This window comes from Pipra filicauda, unplaced genomic scaffold (assembly GCF_003945595.2).
Source record: "Pipra filicauda isolate LSUMZ 115617 unplaced genomic scaffold, ASM394559v2 scaffold211_size2331000_pilon, whole genome shotgun sequence".
NCBI classification, from domain to species: domain Eukaryota; kingdom Metazoa; phylum Chordata; class Aves; order Passeriformes; family Pipridae; genus Pipra; species Pipra filicauda.
The window spans coordinates 372,435-391,340 of NW_024104323.1; the positions used below are offsets into that span (position 1 = coordinate 372,435).

Below are 18,906 nucleotides of genomic sequence, written 5' to 3' on the forward strand. Positions count from 1 at the left end.
GGCTGTGGAGCAGCTCTGTCTCACTGGTTGCTTGGGCAGTGATGTACCAGGGCTGCCTGATCCATAGGAAACCTTTGGGACAGATCCAGTGTTGAGCCTGGCTTATAGGGGCTGGGCTTTGTGTTGTGGACAGCAGCTGGTCTAGAAGGACTAATTACTGTTCCTTTGGTCAGCTTCTGAGCTGGGTGTGAGGATAACAGATCTGGGGTTTGTGAGCTCACGAACATTTAATCCCCATCCTCTTGAGTACTTGCAGGTTTTTCCTATTTATTCATTTTTCAATGCCCCAAGCCCCCTACAGTTTGCATCCTTAAGAAGGACAAAGAGGTGTTTATCAAAATGACAGGCACGCCAGAGCTTGACTGTGTCACATCAGAAGGGTTTGGACCACAGAGGTGGGTCTGTTCACTCTCTGCCTCACCAACACGGCTGTAACCACTTCCAAAACGTGGGCACAGCAAATCCCACAGCTGGGTCTGTTCCCCTGCAGTGTTTGCTGATGACTTATTTGGTGGGCTCTGTCAGGGCCCGCCTGGGTGTTGGTGGCTCAGTGCTCCTCCATGCCTCTGGCTGGTTCAGTGGGAAGTGACCTGCCCCCGCCTTGGAGGGAATTCCATGGGCAGGATTTGCTCCATGGGCAGGATGTGCTCCAGGCAGGGCCATTAAATCCCTTTGTTGCTGAATCACTCTGTGCTTGCCAACCTCACAGAGGATTTTCATCCATCTTTCTCCATCACGGACAGGGATGAAAGTGGAAGTGCTGTGCCTGATGCCAGGGCCCACAAAGCTTCACTTTTGATCCCTGCTGCTGCTGGTGGCACCTCCTCCCCACGTGTGTCCTGCTTTGCTGGGAGAGCGAAGGAATTGTCCTCAGGAAGCTGTGAGACTGTGTTACCTCTGGTAAGTCCTGCCCCGTGCTGAAGTCTGGACAGCTTGAGTGTTTGCTGCAGAGAGCTGTGTGCTACAACTAATTCATTGCAGACTTGGCAGGTCTTCTCTCCAGGCTGGGCTGAGTTGGGAGCTGTGTTGCCATTTGTTCCCGGAGGATGCCAGAGATGCACAGCGAGAGGAGAGTGATGGGGTTCAGCTGAATGAAGGGGTTGTGTCCCTCAGCTTCAATAAGGACCAGTAGCCTTGACTGACCAGTGTGCTGTTACACACAAATAAACTCTGGTAGTGACCCCGGGTGGGTGTGATACACAGTCAACAGCCTTCCAGTCTGGTTGGAGAAACTCCTCCTGGGAAAAGACCACAGCCAGTGTTTTTGGTAATGGCTGAATTTCAAGCCTTGGCTTATGACACTTTGCAAGGGCCTGATTCCTGGGAGCTGCTTGCATTTAGACTCTGTGAGAGGAGACCAAATATTGCTGTGCAACCCTGAAATCTAGGCTTTTGCTCAATAATTTTGGTTTTCCAGCAGATTAGGAATTTGTTCTTGGCTGTGCACCAGGCTGTTGACCTGCAGTGGCAGGGCTGTGGTGAGAAGCAGTTCCAGGGACTGTTCCCCATCCCATCCTTGTGCCCTGCAAGGAAGGAGGGTTGATTTCCTTCCCTGTGCCCTGGCTGGCAGAGACCTCCCACAGTAGCTGTGCTTCCCGAGGTGCTACCTGTCTCTGCAGCACGAGGCTGATCTCTCTGCACCTCTCTCTGCTCTGACTTGTGCTGTTTTCTTCTGCTCTTTGCCTGTATATATTATTTGCACCCCACTGCACCCAAAATACCAACTGGTTGCTCTTGGAGTGTGAAGCAACAGTTAAATGAGTAGTTTGGATAATTTTTTTTTCTCATTTAGACAGAAGAAACCAGTTCAGCTTTGACCATGCATGTTACATTTTAATTTTTTTTTTCTCATGCCAAGAAATACAAAGAAAGTATATAAGATATACCATACCATCCTGCAGAAAAAGAAACATTTATCAGCAAAGAGAAGCACCCAGCTGCAGTTCCTGGTGTGTTCATGCTGTGTGTGGATGGTGGCTCTTCCCTTTTGGATTTGGAACAGGAGGAGCCGGTGCATGGACGGTGGCTGTGGCAGTGGGGGGATGGACCCTGCACTTCCACACCAAGGATCATGTCCTGGCACCATCTAACAAGGGCCCCTGCTCCCAGGTGGGATCAGGGTTGCCTTGTTGAATCCTGCACACGTTCCCTTTCTGATGTTTCTTATCCTGGATGGGTATTTATAGGTTTGAATTTCGCTATCTACTGGTGTCAGCAAATGCTTTACAAATATTCCCACTTTGAAAAGGCTGCTTTCCCCCCCCCACCCCCTTGGCTTGTGCCCAAGCAGGGGAGTTTTTTCAGTCCAAACCTAACTGGTTTTGCCAAAATTAAAGGATGAAAAACAATCTTAAATCTGAATTATTTGAGCTTGACAGTGCAACCCTGGCTGTGGTTCTGTGATAAGTAACAAAGCGACAGGGCGAGGGTATTGGTGGGGGGGAGGAAAAAGAAGAAGTCATGGGGGCAGCCTAGTGGGTGCATTTCTGCAGCCTATTCCTGGGCTCAGAATGAACAGAAATGGGGTTTTAATTTTCTATAAAAGGCAGGATCTGCTCCCCTTGTCTACATGGAGAAGAGTGAGTTGGGAAGGTCAGGTACTACATGCTGGGCTCTGCAGGGAGCCCAGGTCAGAGGTTCCCTGTCCTCGCTAACCCCTTCCAGAGGAGCCCAGCCATGACATGTCATTGCCAGCAAGACCTGTCCTGGTTAAAAGAGAGGCAGAGGATGGGAGGAAAGAGCCTGGGGGACTCACACATTGCTCCAGGGGTAGAAATGCTGAGGGGAAAGCACAGTGAACCAGCAGAGATGGGGGGAGAAGGGTAAACTGGAACAGGGTGAAATACCGACCGGAAAAAGCAAACCCATCATGAGCACAGCAAACTTTGAACTCCTTTGTTGCTTTCTTTCCTCCCTTGCTGCTCAGATCCCTTTGGTCTCCTCTGCAGGCACCAGCCAGCGTGTTGCTGTGACCCACTGACTTGTGCCAGACCTTTCCTGACCCTCGGCTGTTGCGTCCTACGAGGAGCTGCTGTGAAGCCAAGCAGGTTCATCTGCTCAGCAGCAGCAAACTGCTGGTTCAGCTTAAGGCTTTGATCCAGCCTTGCTGCACCCAGCAAGGGCCCTTCTGTGCCTCCCCACAGAGCCCAGCTCTGCCCCAAACCCCGGGAAAGGAGCCCAGGGCCACCAGTGCCAGAGAGGTGCCACAGCCACGTGTTCTGCTCGGAGGCTCTTTCCCAAGCAGTGCAAACTGTGTATTTATATCCCACCAGGACCTCACACTTGTCGATTGTAACTCCTACTTCAGCTTACATTTAGAGACGTTTCCCACCTTCTCCAGCCCTTCAGCGAGCTCTCCTCCCACCAGCTCAGCTTTGCTGTCAGGTAAGGCTGGATTGGCACCACACTGCTCGGATCTCTTACCTCTCCTTCACCAGGGGGTGCAAGTTGGGCAGGTCCTGAGGATTTCGTGACTGTCAGAGTTGCAAACACAGAAAACTCCACTCTGACGTGTGTGCTTAGAGGAGGCTGCAGCAGGTGGCAAAGAGCTGGGGGGATAAGTAACAGGGTTTGTTTGTGGGGATGGAGAGGGAAGGTCTTGTGACATAGTTTTTGTGATTGCCCTCCTGTGCTAAAAGCCAAGTTAAGGAGAGAAGTGGCTGTGCCTGGATATGGAAAAAGAGATGCTTGCATTAAGATGAGCACTAAAGCAGCAAATAATCACGAGGAATGCTGTTGTTCCCTGGATAGAGACCAAAGGAGTGACTGTGCCTGCTGGTGGCCTCAGAGTTCTGCCTTCATCTACCTCTTTGTAGGACAGCACAGGTGAGGTGTGTGCCAAGGGCTGGGGGCTCTGCAACTTCTTCCTTCATGAATATAAGATAATTCCCCAAAAGAGCCAAAGAGGCAGCTGAGCTGGGATAAAACCGTGTGTGATGTGGAGAAGAGCAAAGTGGCAAAACCTTTGCAAAATAGGCTGGAAAAGGTGTGGAGAAGCTGGCGGAGAGAAGGGACTTTCCAGATATCCCTGGAGGGTTTATTTCTCCAGCACTGGAAAGCCAGGTTACAAGCAGAGGAAATATTTTGTCAGGGATAACTGTAGAGGCTTTTCTCTGGATTTAAATGCAGGATAAGAAAAAAAGCTATGTTCAAGAGTGTGCAGTACAGTTGTATCGAATCAGAAAGAAGATTTTAGAATGAAAGGGATTTAAGTGTTTTAGTTTTTCTTTTTTTTTTTTTATACTTAATAGTGAGGTGAGAAGCATTCCCTCAGCTGTCTGGTGAGACAGGAGGAACAAACCCTGTCTGGGTGCATGCAACAAATCATCACCATGGGGTTTTGGGGGAATGTTTCTGCCTTCTCCTGCATTGAGGGGAATCCTGGTACCTCCACTGCTCTGTGCTCCCCTGGCTTGGGACTTCCCCTGTCAAGGACCACTGCAGCTACTTCACAGAGCCCCCTCCTCCTTCCTATGACTGCAGGTATCCCAGTCCATTTTGAACTGTAGTGGGGTTTAGTTTGTCTAGATCCCTTTGGAAAAATCAGGTTCAAAGCAAATCCGTGTTCATGCACGGTTCTATTAAGGAGGAGAAGGAAAAGGGTGGTTGTTTCTGGAGCTGTTCAGTGCCTGTGACTGAGCATTTGCCATCCGGGCAATTAGAGCAGGGTAATGTGAACCCACCTCGTGGGGGGTGGCAGGGATTAATCCTTTGGGTGAGGGAAAGCACTTTAGATGAAAGGCTTTATATAATGATAAAAGAGCATTTAAATTCTTACTTAATAAACACTTGGTGCTCTCAAGTCCTATAACTCACTTTTCCCTGACCGTCGGCCCTTCCTGCCTGAGGAGGAGCTTGCCCAGCTCTTCCCATCAGCTGAATTCCAGCAGCTCAGCAGGTAAAGGGAGAAGATGCATGGACAAGGCAGCACTGCCTTTGTGTAGCCCCAAAAGAATGACACCTGTTTGCCAGCAAGCAGCTTTTGGGTTCAAGAGTCAAAGAAGGAAACGTGTGGGGGATTCGGCGGGATTTCAACAGCTGTGAGATTAAAGTTGGAATGTCCAAGGGAGGGTTTCTGAAAAACTTGGGAGGAACAGGTCTGGTGCCAAGGGGCACCTGGACAGAGGATGCAGGTGGGAGCTCCCACCCAGCAGCCCTCAGTGGTCTCCTGTTTGCTGAACTCACAAGAGATAAATTGGAAAAGAAAAATTGCGAATTTGGTCCATTTTAGCAGCCAGTTGCTTGTAATAAAGTGCTGGCAAAGGGGTGGATGGGAATGGAGCCCGAGAAAGTGCTGTAGTGAAGTGCTATTGCTGTGAGTCCCTGGAATCCCTTTTAGTGTAGAGAAAATTGTTAACAGCATGTCTGGGGGATTTGGCTTTCTCACCCCCTGGATTCAAATAATGTCTAGCGAAAGAAAACACTTTAAAGAGGAGCAAGCAAACAGGGGACAAGAGAATTTTCACAGCCATGCCTGTGGCTTTGCACGTTAGTTACTACAGAGTAACTACAGTGTGGATTTACAGGTCACCCCTACCCTGTGCTAACCCCCTGTGCTCATTCACAGCCCAGAGAAGAAGTCAGTGCCAAGCAGTTGCCATGTTGTGAAGTTTCCTATGGTGTGTAGTGGATTCTCCATGTAGACAAACCCTTGGAAGCATTAAATTTGGTCGAAGGTTTGGGGTGTTTTTCAGGATGTTAGGGAGCAGAAGTACCCTGAAGGACCACATTTCTCAGTCAGTCCATATTTCTGGGTCCCAGGTTGGCAGAAAGGCCAGGGAGTGCAGCTCTTGGTCGTGTATTCGTGTCAGCAAAGTTTGGATAAAAGAGACTCAGGTAATAGGGAGCCAGTGGACATGGCCAGAAGTCATCTACAAAGCCTGACTAAAACAACAGGCAATGAAACTTTGCATAGTCTGGGTGGATGGGTAGAGGGTCAACCCCAGGAACAACCCACAGCAAGGATGGGGTGAGCAGGAAGGAGGAGGGATGGGGCTGGAAGGAGGCTTCAGGGGGTGTCGTGATTGTATCCCACGGGAAATGGCCAGGGGAGCTGTGTGGTGTGGAAGACATGGTGGGGCCTGTGGTACCTATAGGCAGAATGGGAGGAGCAAAGTCTATGTTCTTGTTAAATACAAAACATTACAAAATAATACAACTTGTGGAACTGACCCCGGACAGCTCCGGGGACACCGGAGATTTCTGGACATGCAGAAGAGCATGTGAGGGGTGCAGGGAGAAGAGCAGAGATCTAAAACTCCTCCATGCCCCTGAAAATCCCCTGGAAGGCCCTAAGCTGAAGCCCCAAAGGGTCAGGGAGATGAGCAGTGGCAGTGGCAGGGGCTGGATCACGCTGAAGCTTCCGCATGGGCGTCATGATGTGACATCAAGGTGTAAGTGGATGGAATGTGCTCTCTGTGCCTTGGTGCTGCTGCTACAGGTTAACCAGGCTCTTGTCTGGGTGCCATGAGCACCTCCCTTTGGGTGCACAGAGGGAAATGTGTGGATTCACAGGGAACATGTTATCTTTCCTTCCATTAAAAAGCCCACCATGGGGTCGGGGTGAGGAGGAGCCTGGGGTTCTCATGCAGCAACATCCTGCTCTGCCAGCTCTGAGATCTGCCCTAAGTGATAAAAGAGCTCGTAGGAACAGACATGGAGAACATTCCCAAAGGCATGCAAATGGTCATTGTCTCTTTTTTTTTTTTTTTCATCAAAAATACAAAAGCACCCACCACATCCTCCAGCTTTTGCGGCTGCGTTCTGTGCGGAGCAGAGCCGTGGTCCTGCTGCAGCTCTGCCCTCCCTCCTCCTCCTCCGTGGAACAGCTCTCAGCTCCTGATGGCAGTTTGAGCTTTGTTTTGTTTTGTAGAGACTGAGAATTTGACGATTTAAAAACCAACAACCCCCCAAAAGTCCAGTGACTTGTGCCAAAATCCTTAGGAGGATTCCTCAAAATGTCCCGTTCTCGCCTTTAGATTTTTCTTTTAAAACAAGCTTCGTTCTTGAAACTCTCTCCTCCTCTTGTACTTTAGTTGTCTCCCCACTCCGTGAGTTTTGCTGGAGGGGAATGAGGTAGTGGATTTCCCCCTTCTCCTCTCCGCTTGGTGTCCGATGGCCTTTCCCATTCCTTCTCCCGGTGTTTTTTATCCCATCACCTGTACAGACTCATTTCCAAGAGTGAATAGAAGCATGCGTTCCTTCCGACGGCGCTCCAGAGCAGGCTGTCTAGGGCTGCCCACCTACACTGTGACAATTTTTTTTTTTGTTGCAAGGCTGAAAGTAAAAACCCCAAAAGGAAAGTTGTCTTCCTCCTCTTCAAGGTATTTGCATGCTGAAACGTCTTCTAGGAAACTGGAAGAGAAAGAGAGTATTAGGGCAGTGGTCACAGATGTTTCCCTTACGCTCCTGGTTTGGGCTTTGGGTGTTTCTGAGGCCCCTGCTTGCATGAGCTGTGCTGGTCATGCTGGTTTGGCAGGTGGGTTTGTGTTTGGGATGTTCCCCAAACATTTTGGGATTGTGTTTCTGGAAAGTTGATTTGTGACCTGAAACCCTTCTGTTTTTATACCCCACTCCACTCTTCTAAACCCACCACAGCTTTTGCCAGGGCAAAACCTTTCACCAGGGGGATCTTGTGTGGTCACCACAGCACTATGGACAGCACAGGGAGGGCTTTCTGTGCTGGTCATTTGGACAGTGTGTGTGGTTACTACCAGGAGCCCATTCTCTGAGCTGTTCTGCATGTGTGTGTGCAGCTGGTGATGGCCAAACCAGCCTGGACTGCAGGGGTTTAGTGCTCTCCCCGTTCAGTTAGGATGGGAATGGAGCTCCATCTACCCGAGGGTGGTGGATGGTGGGCAGGTGTGTCCTGTCCACTAGGTTGGAGCCAGGTGAGGTTCCTGCTCTAGCTGGGCTGTGGAAAAGAGAAGGAAGTGTTACCTCTGACGCTGAGTGAAATGTAGAGCACGATGATGATGGTCCCCAGGACGATGGAGACGATGCTGAGCAGCCTGGCCATGCGTCCGAGCCGCCGGGCTCCGTCCGTGTCCCCTTGCTGCCCACTGTTCCTCGACTGGGGGGACACAGAGAGAGGCTCCTGAGAATGGCAGAGTGGCTCCCTGGCTGTACCTCCCCACACTGAGCTCTGTGTCCCCGGGGGCTGGACCTGCCACCCCAAGCTCTCACAGGATGACACACAAATCCCCTCGGTGAGCCCATGGCTTTGGCAGCCCATGGTCCTGCTAAACTGATATGCCTGGACAATCCATTTGGGAAGCTGCTCTGCTTCCCTGGGTAGGAGCTGGACTGACTCAAGCGTGTTTTTTGCTGGAGTGACTAAGAAATAACCCTGGCATGGGACAGCAGGCACAGCAGAGCCCCAGCCAGCACCAGCCCCTCTCTGAGTCTTTCATGGAAAACCCTGAAACTTTTGACTGCAGTCCCTGAAGCAGCTCAATTCTATGGGACTGTGCAGGGGAATTGCATCTCCATGGGGTACCACCAACCCTCTGCAGCTTTTGTACAGACAAGCATCCTGCTTCCCTCTTCTTCTGCAATCATATGTATTGAGCAGCAATGTATATTGTGAGTTTAACCAGCACTGACAAACTGGACCAAAAAGCAGTGACATTTCCAAAGCAGTGTGAGGCCTCTGTGCCTTTGGAGCTGGATGTGTGTGTGAGAGGAACAGGCTTTGATAAAACAAGTGGTAACCACTGGCTTTCCCCTCATGATGGGATGTGCTTCGGTGCCTCTGCATCACCCTGAATTTCTGCTTCAACACAGACGGGTTGTGTTCTCCATCTCTCTTTTTAAATGCAGTCCTCCTACAGTGAATTCCTGCTCTTGTGTGCACTGTAGGGAGGGGAGGAATAGTCCATAGAGCTTCTCTATTCTGGTCCTGGTTTCATTGTGAATTCCCCTGCTGCTCTATTGATTTCCTCAGGCAGCTCAGTGAGAGCTTTCCCCTGCACAGTAAGGCAAAGCAGGGTTTCCCTGGCTGTGGCAGGGCTAAGGAGTGGGATGGGGGAAGGCACGAGTAGGTGGCTGGAAATCATTTTGTGTGGAGTCATTAAGGGATGAACAGAGATCCCCAAAAGCTGGAGCTAGAACAGGATTTGCCTGGTGCTGATGGATGCTGGAACATGTCCAGAGAAAGGTAACGGAGCTGGGGAAGGATCTGGAGCACAGGTCTGATGAGGAGCAACTGAGGGAGCTGGGGGGGCTCAGGGGGGACCTTCTCACTCTCTACAGCTCCCTGAAAGGAGGGTGGAGCCAGGTGGGAGCCAGTTTCTTCTCCCAGGTAACAAGTGATAGGACAAGAGGAAACGGCCTCAAGTTGTACCAGGGGAGTTTTAGGTTGGATATTAGGAAAAATGTCTTCACTGAAAGGGTGGTCAGGCTGCCCAGGGAAGTGGTAGAGTCACCATCCTTAGAAGTGTTCAAAAAAATGTGTAGATGTGGCAGCTGGGGACGTGGTTTAGTGGTAACATGGAAGTGTTAAGTTAATGGTTGAACTTGATGATCCTAGAGGGCTTTTCCAACCTAAATGATTCTGATTCCATGATGTTGGTGGGCATCAGCATTTTTATGGCAGGCTTTCAGTGGGCTAAATGGATCCTTGTCTTTAAGTGGCCACTCAGGGGGATGGAATAGAAAATGTGGAGGTTCCCTTCGAAAGTTTGCTTTTCACTGCTCACTCAGGGATGGCCACCCATGAGCCTGGCTGAGATCCAGACCCTGGGAGCATCTCTAGGGGGTCAGTGAAGTTTCCCCTGGGTCTGTCCAGCAGTGCTGCTGGGGCTGGGTGGGTTGAGCAGGATTTGGGGGTCACACCCAAAGGGGAAAGATGTAAGATTGGATGAGCAAAATCTTGCCTGGTACCTGACAGGGCAGCAAGGGTGATGCTGTGGCCTGAGCCCTCTGAGCTCACAGCCCTGGGCTCAGCAGCACTGCTGACCTGCTGGGCTAGAGAACCACACAGAGCATCCTGAAGGCCAAGCACAGCTCATCAACAAACATCACACACAGAGGCATCATAAACTCTCAGAGGAAGTGATTGCCCATCTTCTTTCTTGCTCTTCTAATTGGCAAATCATTTGGTTCCCGAGTGAAAAAAAACCACTGGAAATAAGAATTCCTGGAGAGGGAGAAGCATTGCTGCTGAGAGAAGGGCCCGGAGCGCTCCTGATCCTGCCGGGAAGGGTGTGCTGGGCGTCCTGCCCTTGGCTGAGGGAGCTCCCAGCACTTAGCAAAGGGCAGCTGTGCAGTCCCACGCGAGGATATTGTGGTGGAATTACTCACCGTGCGTCAGCATTTGCTGCCTGTGCAGTGGACAGGCCGGAGCCCCTCCGTCGGTGGAACAAGAGGCAGATGGGCTGTGACCAGCCCGGCTCTCTGGGCTGAAAAGCCTTCCCAAATTCGTGCAGTGCCCTCCTGCCTCCCGTGAAGCCCATTGGGAAGGGGGTTTGGAGGGAGGAAAACTGGGTAAAGGGGTTTTGAGGACCGTTGGTAATATTTATATGTGGTTGGGAAGGTTTGGAGTGAGGGGAAAGGGAAGCAAGGCAGGACGGGGGGAGAAGGGAGCCCAGCAGCCTTAATCCAGTGGAGGAGTCGGGCAAAACTCCCCTCGACTTCACTGGGAACAGGGTTTTTTAGATACTTCAACTGCCTTGAGCAGTTACTCTTTATTTAGAGGTGCTTTTAAGTATTTAACATTTTAACATGGTTTAAAGGCTTCTTCCCCTGCCCCATCCATCTCCAACTGTGCTGCCTTGGCTGAGCCAGGGATCAGGAGAAGGGGATCTGGGGCAGGCTGTAGGGCCAGCATCTCCCTGTGCCATCTGCCAGCTCCTCCCTTTGGGGTGTGCCTGCTAAAACTGGGGAAACTCTGAGTTAAGAAAATAAATGTACGAGTTAAAAAAAGTTAAAGGTGGAAGTGGATCAAAGCAATCCCACTTGCCTTTCAAAAAATGTGTATCTCAGAAATAACTGTGCTGGAAAGGGTCCCCTGCCACATGTTTTTAAAATTAATTAATTAATTAAGGGTTAGGAGGCCTAGTCGTGCTCCAGCACTAACCATGAAACATCATTGAGAGTCTGAACAAACAAATATGTGATGTTACTCTCCCATTTCCAATTAATCTTACTTTAATGCCACTGCCTCTTGGCAGCACCATGATCAAAACATGCCCAACCCAGGCAGCTGCTCCATAGGAAAAATGCAGCTTTGGAGGTTTCCATGTACTCATTTTAGTTTGTATCACCACGTAAATAACACAGCAGAGCCTCAAACAGGCGGGCCACTGCTTCCACTGCATCCCTGCAAACGTCCTGCTCCACTCAGTGCCACCCTGTGCATCAACAGTGACACCAGCAGAGCTCAGGACCTCGTTCCTCTTGGTCCCAACAGCAGGTTTGCCAGACTGGCTCTAAGAGCGATGGGATGCAGCCAAGAGCTATTTTCATTACAGAACAGGAGGTGACAAAATGAAGCCTCATGGGTTGGTGGCAAGAGATGTGGAGGATGCAGTAGCCCAGGGATCGACAGGGCTTTTGCCCTGCTCGCCAAAAGCTCCAACACTGGGGATTTATCTCTTTAGGCTCTGGTTTTTGTAACAAGTGTAATATTTTGGCAGGGTGTGGGTTAGACTGCAGTGAAATATGCAGTTTTAGCTGTCTTCTAGGGAAAATATATAGGCTAACGAATTCAATGTATTTATCACTACAGCTTTCTGCAAGTGTTTATTGCTCGTTTATCCTGAACAATTACAAAAAAACACATCAGCATTGGCATGGGGTGTTTAGCAAGCATTTGGTACTGTACATATATTACTCGTTGGTGTGGAACAGTTTGATTATAGCTCTCTAGTATCACTAATCCTGTGTTTTGCTTTCCACATAAAAACATTAACATCTTGTTTATTAATGGAGACTTGCCGAGGCAGAACATCTCAGAAAGGCTCGAGGGCGACGGGGGAGTGAGTCACTGTGTGTGAGCCAAGGGATTCCTATTAGAGCCCAGGGCCTTGGAAGTGGGTGCTGTACTGCAGCACCTGTGGAGCCAGGTAAGGCTGCTGTTGCAGAAGTTATTAATCTTACCTGTTTCCCACTGCTGTCTGTTCCAGTTACTGTTCAAAATGGGTTTTTTCCCTAAGTGGCCCTGTTGCAAATGAAGGCAATTACTTTTCTGTGCTAGTCCCAGGGATGGGGAAGACAAATCATCACGTCCTCTTCCCTGCAATCTTTTCCAATTTATGAACTGGCTTTGGGTGCTCTTCACTGCCTTCCACCAATGACTCAAAATAAATCACTAATCCTCAACACTTGTGTTTTGTTGAAGGAAACATTCTGAGAGGGGTATAAGTCAGCTCCAGGCTCAGATAGATGACTGTGGCATTTAAAATGAGTAAGGATAGTCCAACTTCTCCCACATCTTTTGGGGATGACACTACTTATTTTGGACACCAAGTACTTTGCAGGGTTGTCCTTGATGTTAATATATGGTTCTTCTGGCTGGATATTTTCACTTCCCTTCATTTGTTCAGTTTTGTATATTGTGACCTCTCTGCTCCTTCCCCTGATGTGGCTGCACTTTGGTGGGAAGGGAAAGGGATTCACAATAGAAATGCAGTGTGTATGTGTGTGTGTGTGTGTGGTACCCAGATCTGCCCTTCACTCCTCTGAGATGGGTCCCATGGGGCTGCACTGCCCTTGTGTCCACCAGTCCCACTCTCTGGCTTGGGGAATGACCTGAACCCCGCAGTGCAGCCAGATCCTCACTTGGCCAAGAAAATGCATCCAAGGATCAGTGGAGGAGCCTCCAGGTAGCTCATTTCCACAAGACCAGCATTAGCAGGAACAGGCTGGAGGCTAGAGCAGGGGTTTTTTTTCTACCTCTGGCTATAGGCCCTGCTGGGATCTGAGAGCAGCTTTTGGAAAATGATTTATGAGGCACTAAACTCAGAAGCATTCATTTGCTTTCCTCTCTGGATGCTTATTACCCAGAAAAAAAGCTTTCATGTGCAAAAGCATTGACTTAGGAAAGAAAGGCACAATTGCAGAGCTAAAGGAATGTCAGCACGTTGTGGAAGGGTCCTCCTGTTCCCCCAGGTGACAGGAATCACAAAAACCTGGTTCCTGCTCAGATTTGTGCATGATCAGGCACTCACGGGTTTTACTCTGTGAGAAAAACTAAGCCTGTGGGAACCTGGGGGGTCACTGGGAGCTAAATTCCTAAATTTAAGCAGGTAAAACATCAGCCAATGCCCTGAGAGCTGTTCCTGCTGGCAGAAGGACCCAGACAGATGTTTGCTGCTTCCCCAGGGTCAGCACAGAGAAAGGATCACTCCTCATCCTGCTACGGCGGTGCCGTGTGGAGCTCCCTGGCTGTCAGGTGGGGGTGTGTGGAGAGGGTGATGGTGTAGGCAGGGCCAGGGCTAGAAAGGGCAGTAATAAATTAAGTGAACTGTGTGTGCTATAAACCTTGTCCTGGAGAACAAGCTCATCTGAGTGCACCTCTGCCTTTGGGGTTGGGCTTCCCCTTCCCCAGCTGTGGATGAGCTCTGGTCAATGTGACCAAGGGCCTTGGAAGCAGAGGGCAGCCAGTCTTGTTGCTTTGTTGGCCTTGCCTGCCTTTGGGTGTGACACAGTCACTACACCCAGTCCCTCACTGTCTGGCGGGATTAACTAACTCCTGCTCCTTTTTCACTGCTTACTCTTCTACTCCGTGGGGCTTGTGTGGCCCAAGGCACATCCCCACTGCCCTGGAGGCTCTAAGGCCTGCGAGGGAGAGTGTGAGAATCTATTTTGCATGAAGGCTAATGTGGTTGGAAAATCCCCGTGAGAGACCTTGTTTATTACCATGGATATGCAATACCCAGCTGCTTTCCCTCTCGTTGCAGTGCAAAGCCAAACAAGGCTGGCTGGCTTCCCTGTATGCTGCCTAAACAGGCTCTGCCACACAACTGTACTACGCAGATGACAGCTGGCACTGGCAGAAACGATGATTCCTCCTCAAAATGGAAATGGGTCTCTCTAGAGGGCTTTCTGTGGCAACTGCCAGTGTCTGCCTCCAAGTTGTTGTTGGTTTTTGGGGAAGTGCTGGCTGCAGGTGCCCCTCGGTGTATTTCTGTGTGCTAAGCAGGTAGCTGAGATGATTTTTCAAAGAAAAGATTTGCCTTTGTTGCAAATCAAAGGCACAGAAGGTGCTGGGGGGGCTGTACAAGAGAGCAGCGTCTGATGGGTAAGGGGGTGGCCGTGCCTGTCGGGCTGTGCTGACTGAGCCACCTGTACCCGAGATGGGTGGGAGGCTGGCTGGCTTCATTCTGCCCTGCTCGGCTGTTGGTGTATTTGCTGAGGTTTGGGGGATGTTTAATGGCGAAAATTGCTTCTCCGGGGCAACTAAAAGAGCTGCAGGTGCACCTGACCCTTTGAAGTGCCTGAGGGACAGGAACCAGCCTCCAGCCAGGGTCTCCCCAGTGCTGCAGGGCTGGGCTAGGAGGGGCGGAGGGAGATCCCTTGTCATTGCTTCGCCTCGCAGCTCCTTCCCGGGAAAGCCCGGCGAGTCGTTCTGGACCGCTGCCTGGCGGCAGGGATCGGGCTTCCCGGAGCTACCGGGCTTCCCGGAGCCCTGCCCTGGGATCCCCCACCCATCTCCATCTACGTCCCGCTGCCTCCCCGCATCTCCATCTCCATCCCACCGCCTCCCTTTCCACATCCATCCCGCCGCCTCCCCGCGCGCTGCCCCGGGCTCGGCGCCGCTCCCCGCCCGCCTCCTCCCGCCTCCGTTCCCCGGACCCGCACCGGAGCGCCCTGCGGGAGCCGAGCGGCGGCACAGCCCGGCCGAGCCCCCGCGCCCCGGGCTGAGCGCTGCGGGAGCGGTGCGGGCGCCTCCCGCCCCGCCGCGCCCCGGTCCCGGCGGTGCAGCACCGCGGACAGCTCCGGGGCGGCCGTCGGGGGCGGCGGGAGAACCGGGGGGGGAACGGGCGGGTCGGTGAGCCCGGCGGGTCCCGCACTCACCATGATGGAGAAGACGAGGGCCACGATGTTGAGGGGCCAGACGGGGCAGAAGCAGGAGAAGATGGCGAGCACCAGGTAGTCCCGCGGGCGGCCCTGCTCCGGGGCCGCCGTGCTGGTGGCCGTGGAAGAGGCTCTGCCCAGGCTCAGCCGGGACGGCGAGAGCGGCGGCGCCTCCAGGTGCCCGACCGACACCGACTTGTAGCCGAGCCCGTGCCCGTTGCGCTCCGTCTCGCCGGGCAAGGCTGCCGTGAAGGATTTGGAGCCGCGGAGGCCCTTCTCCTCCCGGCCCTCCGTCGCCGACAGCAGCTTCTCGGTCTCCTGGAAGCGGGTGGGCAGCACCGTGCCCGAGCCCGAGCCCGAGCCCGCGCCCGCGCCCCCGGGCGCGGAGCCGGTGCTGGCCATGGCCCGGCGGAGCGGGCTCCGGCAGCGCCCCGCCGCCGCCGCTCTGCGCTCGGGGCCCGCCGCCCCCCGGGAGGCCGAGCCGGAGGAGGGGCCAGCCCGGCTCGGCCCCCGGGGCAGGATCGGGGCCGCGGCCCGCCCCCGAGGTGTCCCCGTGCCCCCCGCTCCTCACCCCCGAGCCGCGCTCAGCCTCCGCCCGTCCCGGTGCGGGCGGCGCCGCGGCCCCCCCGGGATGCTGGCGGGGATGCGGCGGGGCGGAGCGGAGCGGTGGGAGAGCAGGGGTGTCCCCGCCGCCTCCGACCCGCCCAGCCCCAGCTCTGTCCCGCCCCACCGACCCCCCGCTCTTCCCGGGGGCTCCCGCGGGCTCCGCTCCGCTGCAGCGGTACGTGAGAGCCCAGCCCCGGCCGGGCTCCGCCTGTGCCGGCGGGGTCGGGGCCGCCGCCAGCCCCGACGGCGCGGGGGATGCCGAGGGTGGGTCCGTGCTGGGTACACACAGCCCTGCTGCCCCTGCCTCCCTCCTGGCTGAAAGCCCTTCCCCAGGCAGGTGGGGGGCGTGCGGCACAGAGCAGACCCTCACAATGCCCCTCATCGCTGCAGAGCTGGGCTGGGGCTGCCCTGGGTCAGTGCCATCTACGAGGCACACCCAGCACCTTCTGCCTCCCTGAGAGGTGCCCAAAGAGCCTGATGCCAGCCGGGACCTGCTGCCCAGCCCTGCCCAGAGCCTTATTCCATCCTGCAGCCTCCAGGTAGAATTAGACTTATGTTTTGTAAATGTGAACCTGAGAGCAGTGGGGTGACCCAGCTCTGGGGGGGTCTTGTGGGGTTATGCATCCCCCTCGCTCCTGCCTCTGTGACCAGCTGTTTCCATCTCTCACTTCAGCTGGTCACCAAAGCTGGTGGGGGAAAAACATGGAGATGCAAATCTGTGAGGAGGGAGGGGTTCCTGTCTGAGTTAGGGTGTCACTTAAACCTTCCTTGAATGCTGGTGTTGCTGGGCTCTCAACCCCCGGGTGATGGCTGCTGACAGGGCAGAGCAGGGCTGTGTGCTGCTCCACGGAGAGCCAGAGCAGGGAGAGCACCCAGAGCAGGGATACTGCTGGGAGAAGCAGGATTCCTTCCGTGGACAGGGCTGCGGGCCTTCTTCTGGCAAAGGGAACACCTGTCAGAGGCTGAAGCCAAGATGCCTCATATCATCAGCACTTTAAAGAGGCTCCTTTGCTGAGCAAAGAGCTCTCTCTCCTGGCTGTTGCCAGCTTTCCCCTGCTCCCAGCCCAGCTCCCTTGTCCCACTGGGGATTAAGGAAGGAGGAGGAGACCCTGGGGAGGGCCTGGCACACAACAGCAGAGGGTTGAGATGGTTGTTCCAGCATGTGCCCCTCGGCAGGGAAGGAGCTCAGATTGCCCTTTTATGTTGGCAGCCATGCTGGGAGCACCGGGGTGGGAGCAGTGGGGCTGGGGGAGCTCTGTGGGGCTCAGCACTGCGGGAATCACACAGTGCAATTGGTCCAATCCAAAAATCTGCTGGCTGTGGTAAGTGTGGCTGTAAATCCCTGCCTGATTCCTGTAGCAATTCCAGTTTGCTGAGCCTCGGGTGGAAGGGAGCCCTCCCAGCTGGTCCAAGCTCTCTAAGCCAGAGGGAAGGGACAAAAGGGACCTTTCCAGTAAAATTCCCCCTTCCTCCCTGCCGTGGGGGCCGGCCAGGAACGTGCTACCGGCCTGTCCCACCAGAGCCACTTCAGTGTGATCAGGAGGAAACTGCAATTGGATGGGTGGGTTTTATGAAAGCTGACATCTGTCTCCCCTCACGGCCTCGCAAATCTGCCAGGCACAAACGTCTGTACCAATGAGCTTAGCATCAAAAGTCCCAGGGCACTAACCTTTCCCTGCTCCTGCTCCCCTCCTTCACCGATGGGAGCCAGAGTGACCAGCCAGCCAGGGGCTTTAGCATGATCCCCACGGCCCATCTGTCCATCCCACACATATTAAGAGCCAGTGCCCTGGTGCTGGGTTTGTAATTCGTATTTTCTCACAGAGCAAGCGAGAGAGAATAAATAACAGTGGCAATCAGCAACAGTGAGAACTCACAAGAAACAGAGAGCTGGCACTTCCAGAGGACTTCCTACATTCCACAGTTTTCCCACAGAGTAGAGACCTGGGCAGCGCTGGGGTCCAGTACAGCTTGTTGGGGGTTCCCAGCTCTCAGCAGCATTGCAGCCAAGCTCCACATCCTGCAGTGCTTCTCTCTCATCCAACACTCCCTTCCCGCTCCCCCCACTTGTCCCATGGATCCATTACCTTCCTGGCACCATCTTGCCACCCCGGCCCTGCAGGTCAGTGGATGGGGAGGCACTGCTGGTGTCCCCAGCTCTGGCAGTAGCCCAGCTGCCAGGGGATTGCCCCGGCCAGGGGGTCCTGCAGGCTGCCCGTGTGTCGCTGCTGGCGGGTGCCCCGGAGCGCAGGGTGGGGGTTCCCACTGGAGCAACAGGCAGGGCTGGGCATGGAGTGATCCTCCTTTGGGCTCTCGTAGTGATGGAGCTGCCTCTGAGGGGAGAACTCAGCGCAGAGAGGAGACGGAGGGCAGCGTGTGCCTGCAGAACCGGGCTCCCAGGGGAGCTGGGGGCGGCTGCCCTTCACCCCTGGCTCCTGCATGGGGACCCCAGCCCGGCCGTGGCACTCGGAGTGGGCGCAGGGCCAGCAGCACCCGGCGCCGTGCAGGGACAGGGACAGAGCCGTGATCCTGTTGATGGCTCGCCGGAGGGTGGCGATTTTAGAAAGCCTTTTGCCACCGAGGTCATGCTTGAGGGCCAGGCGCAGGGCGTTGAAAGCTTGGTTGTAGTCCAGAATCCTCTTACGCTCTCTGACGTTGGCAGCCATCCTCCTGGCCTTGGAGCGCACCGGCCTGCTCCTCTTCCTCACCTTCATCCCTTCGGTGTCCCCCAGGCAGGCGGCTGCTTCCCTGCCCTGGGGGACCCACAGACTCTGCCCACAGCATGCCTGGGGTGTGCCCCCCGCTTCCAGCTCCTCCTCTGAGCTGTCTGGCTCTGGCTCTGTGCCTTTCCCCACGGCTACTCTGGACATGGCAGCAGCAAGGGGGAGCGGGAGAGGTGCTGCTGTGGTCCTGCCTCCTGCGAGGTGTGGGAGACACTCCTCCAGGGACACACAGCCGCCTCTAAAAAACCCCACTACAGGGCTCATCACGTGGCTCCCCCGACCCTCCTCACCTGCCACAGGTGTGGCTTTGCAGAGAGTCACAGGGCGAGTCCTGCCTGGTTCCTGCCTCTGGGGATGCTCCTGAGCATGTGGTACCAGGCTGGAGCATGGGGCATCAGTGCTGGGGTGCCCAGAGCTTGCAGTGAGATGCAGTGGTTGCTTTAGTCTCTGCTAAGAATTTGGGCACTGCAGGAGTTCTCCTGTGCTGCTCTGCTCTCTCCTCTGCTGGGTGGGCTGGTGGCTCAGCCTGGGCCAGGTCATCCCTGTTTTTTATATGGTG

General features: G+C 53.9%; 2 protein-coding genes across 2 annotated transcripts; both read right to left on the reverse strand.

Moving 5' to 3' along the window:
- Positions 1-1,806: 1,806 nt before the first annotated feature.
- TRARG1 (trafficking regulator of GLUT4 (SLC2A4) 1) lies at positions 1,807-15,498 on the reverse strand. The gene is made up of 3 exons (XM_027744257.2): positions 15,019-15,498; positions 7,939-8,071; positions 1,807-7,353 (listed from the first exon to the last, which is right to left on the reverse strand). The coding sequence occupies exons 1-3, from the start codon at positions 15,418-15,420 to the stop codon at positions 7,346-7,348; spliced, it is 543 nt and encodes a 180-aa protein (XP_027600058.1). The 5' UTR covers positions 15,421-15,498; the 3' UTR covers positions 1,807-7,345.
- A 1,924-nt stretch (positions 15,499-17,422) lies between these two features.
- Positions 17,423-18,494, reverse strand: BHLHA9 (basic helix-loop-helix family member a9). The gene has a single exon (XM_039381020.1). It carries the CDS (start codon positions 18,492-18,494, stop codon positions 17,748-17,750), a length of 747 nt encoding a protein of 248 aa, XP_039236954.1. The 3' UTR covers positions 17,423-17,747.
- Positions 18,495-18,906: the final 412 nt, after the last annotated feature.

Bases quoted from the DNA above. Each gene is read 5' to 3' on its own strand.
- TRARG1 (XM_027744257.2), bottom strand. From the start codon at position 15,420: ATGGCCAGCACCGGCTCCGCGCCCGGGGGCGCGGGCGCGGGCTCGGGC. The intron at 8,072-15,018 runs GTGAGTGCGGGA...GTGTCCCCCCAG, and splicing joins CCCTCGTCTTCTCCATCATG to TCGAGGAACAGTGGGCAGCA.
- BHLHA9 (XM_039381020.1), bottom strand. From the start codon at position 18,494: ATGTCCAGAGTAGCCGTGGGGAAAGGCACAGAGCCAGAGCCAGACAGC.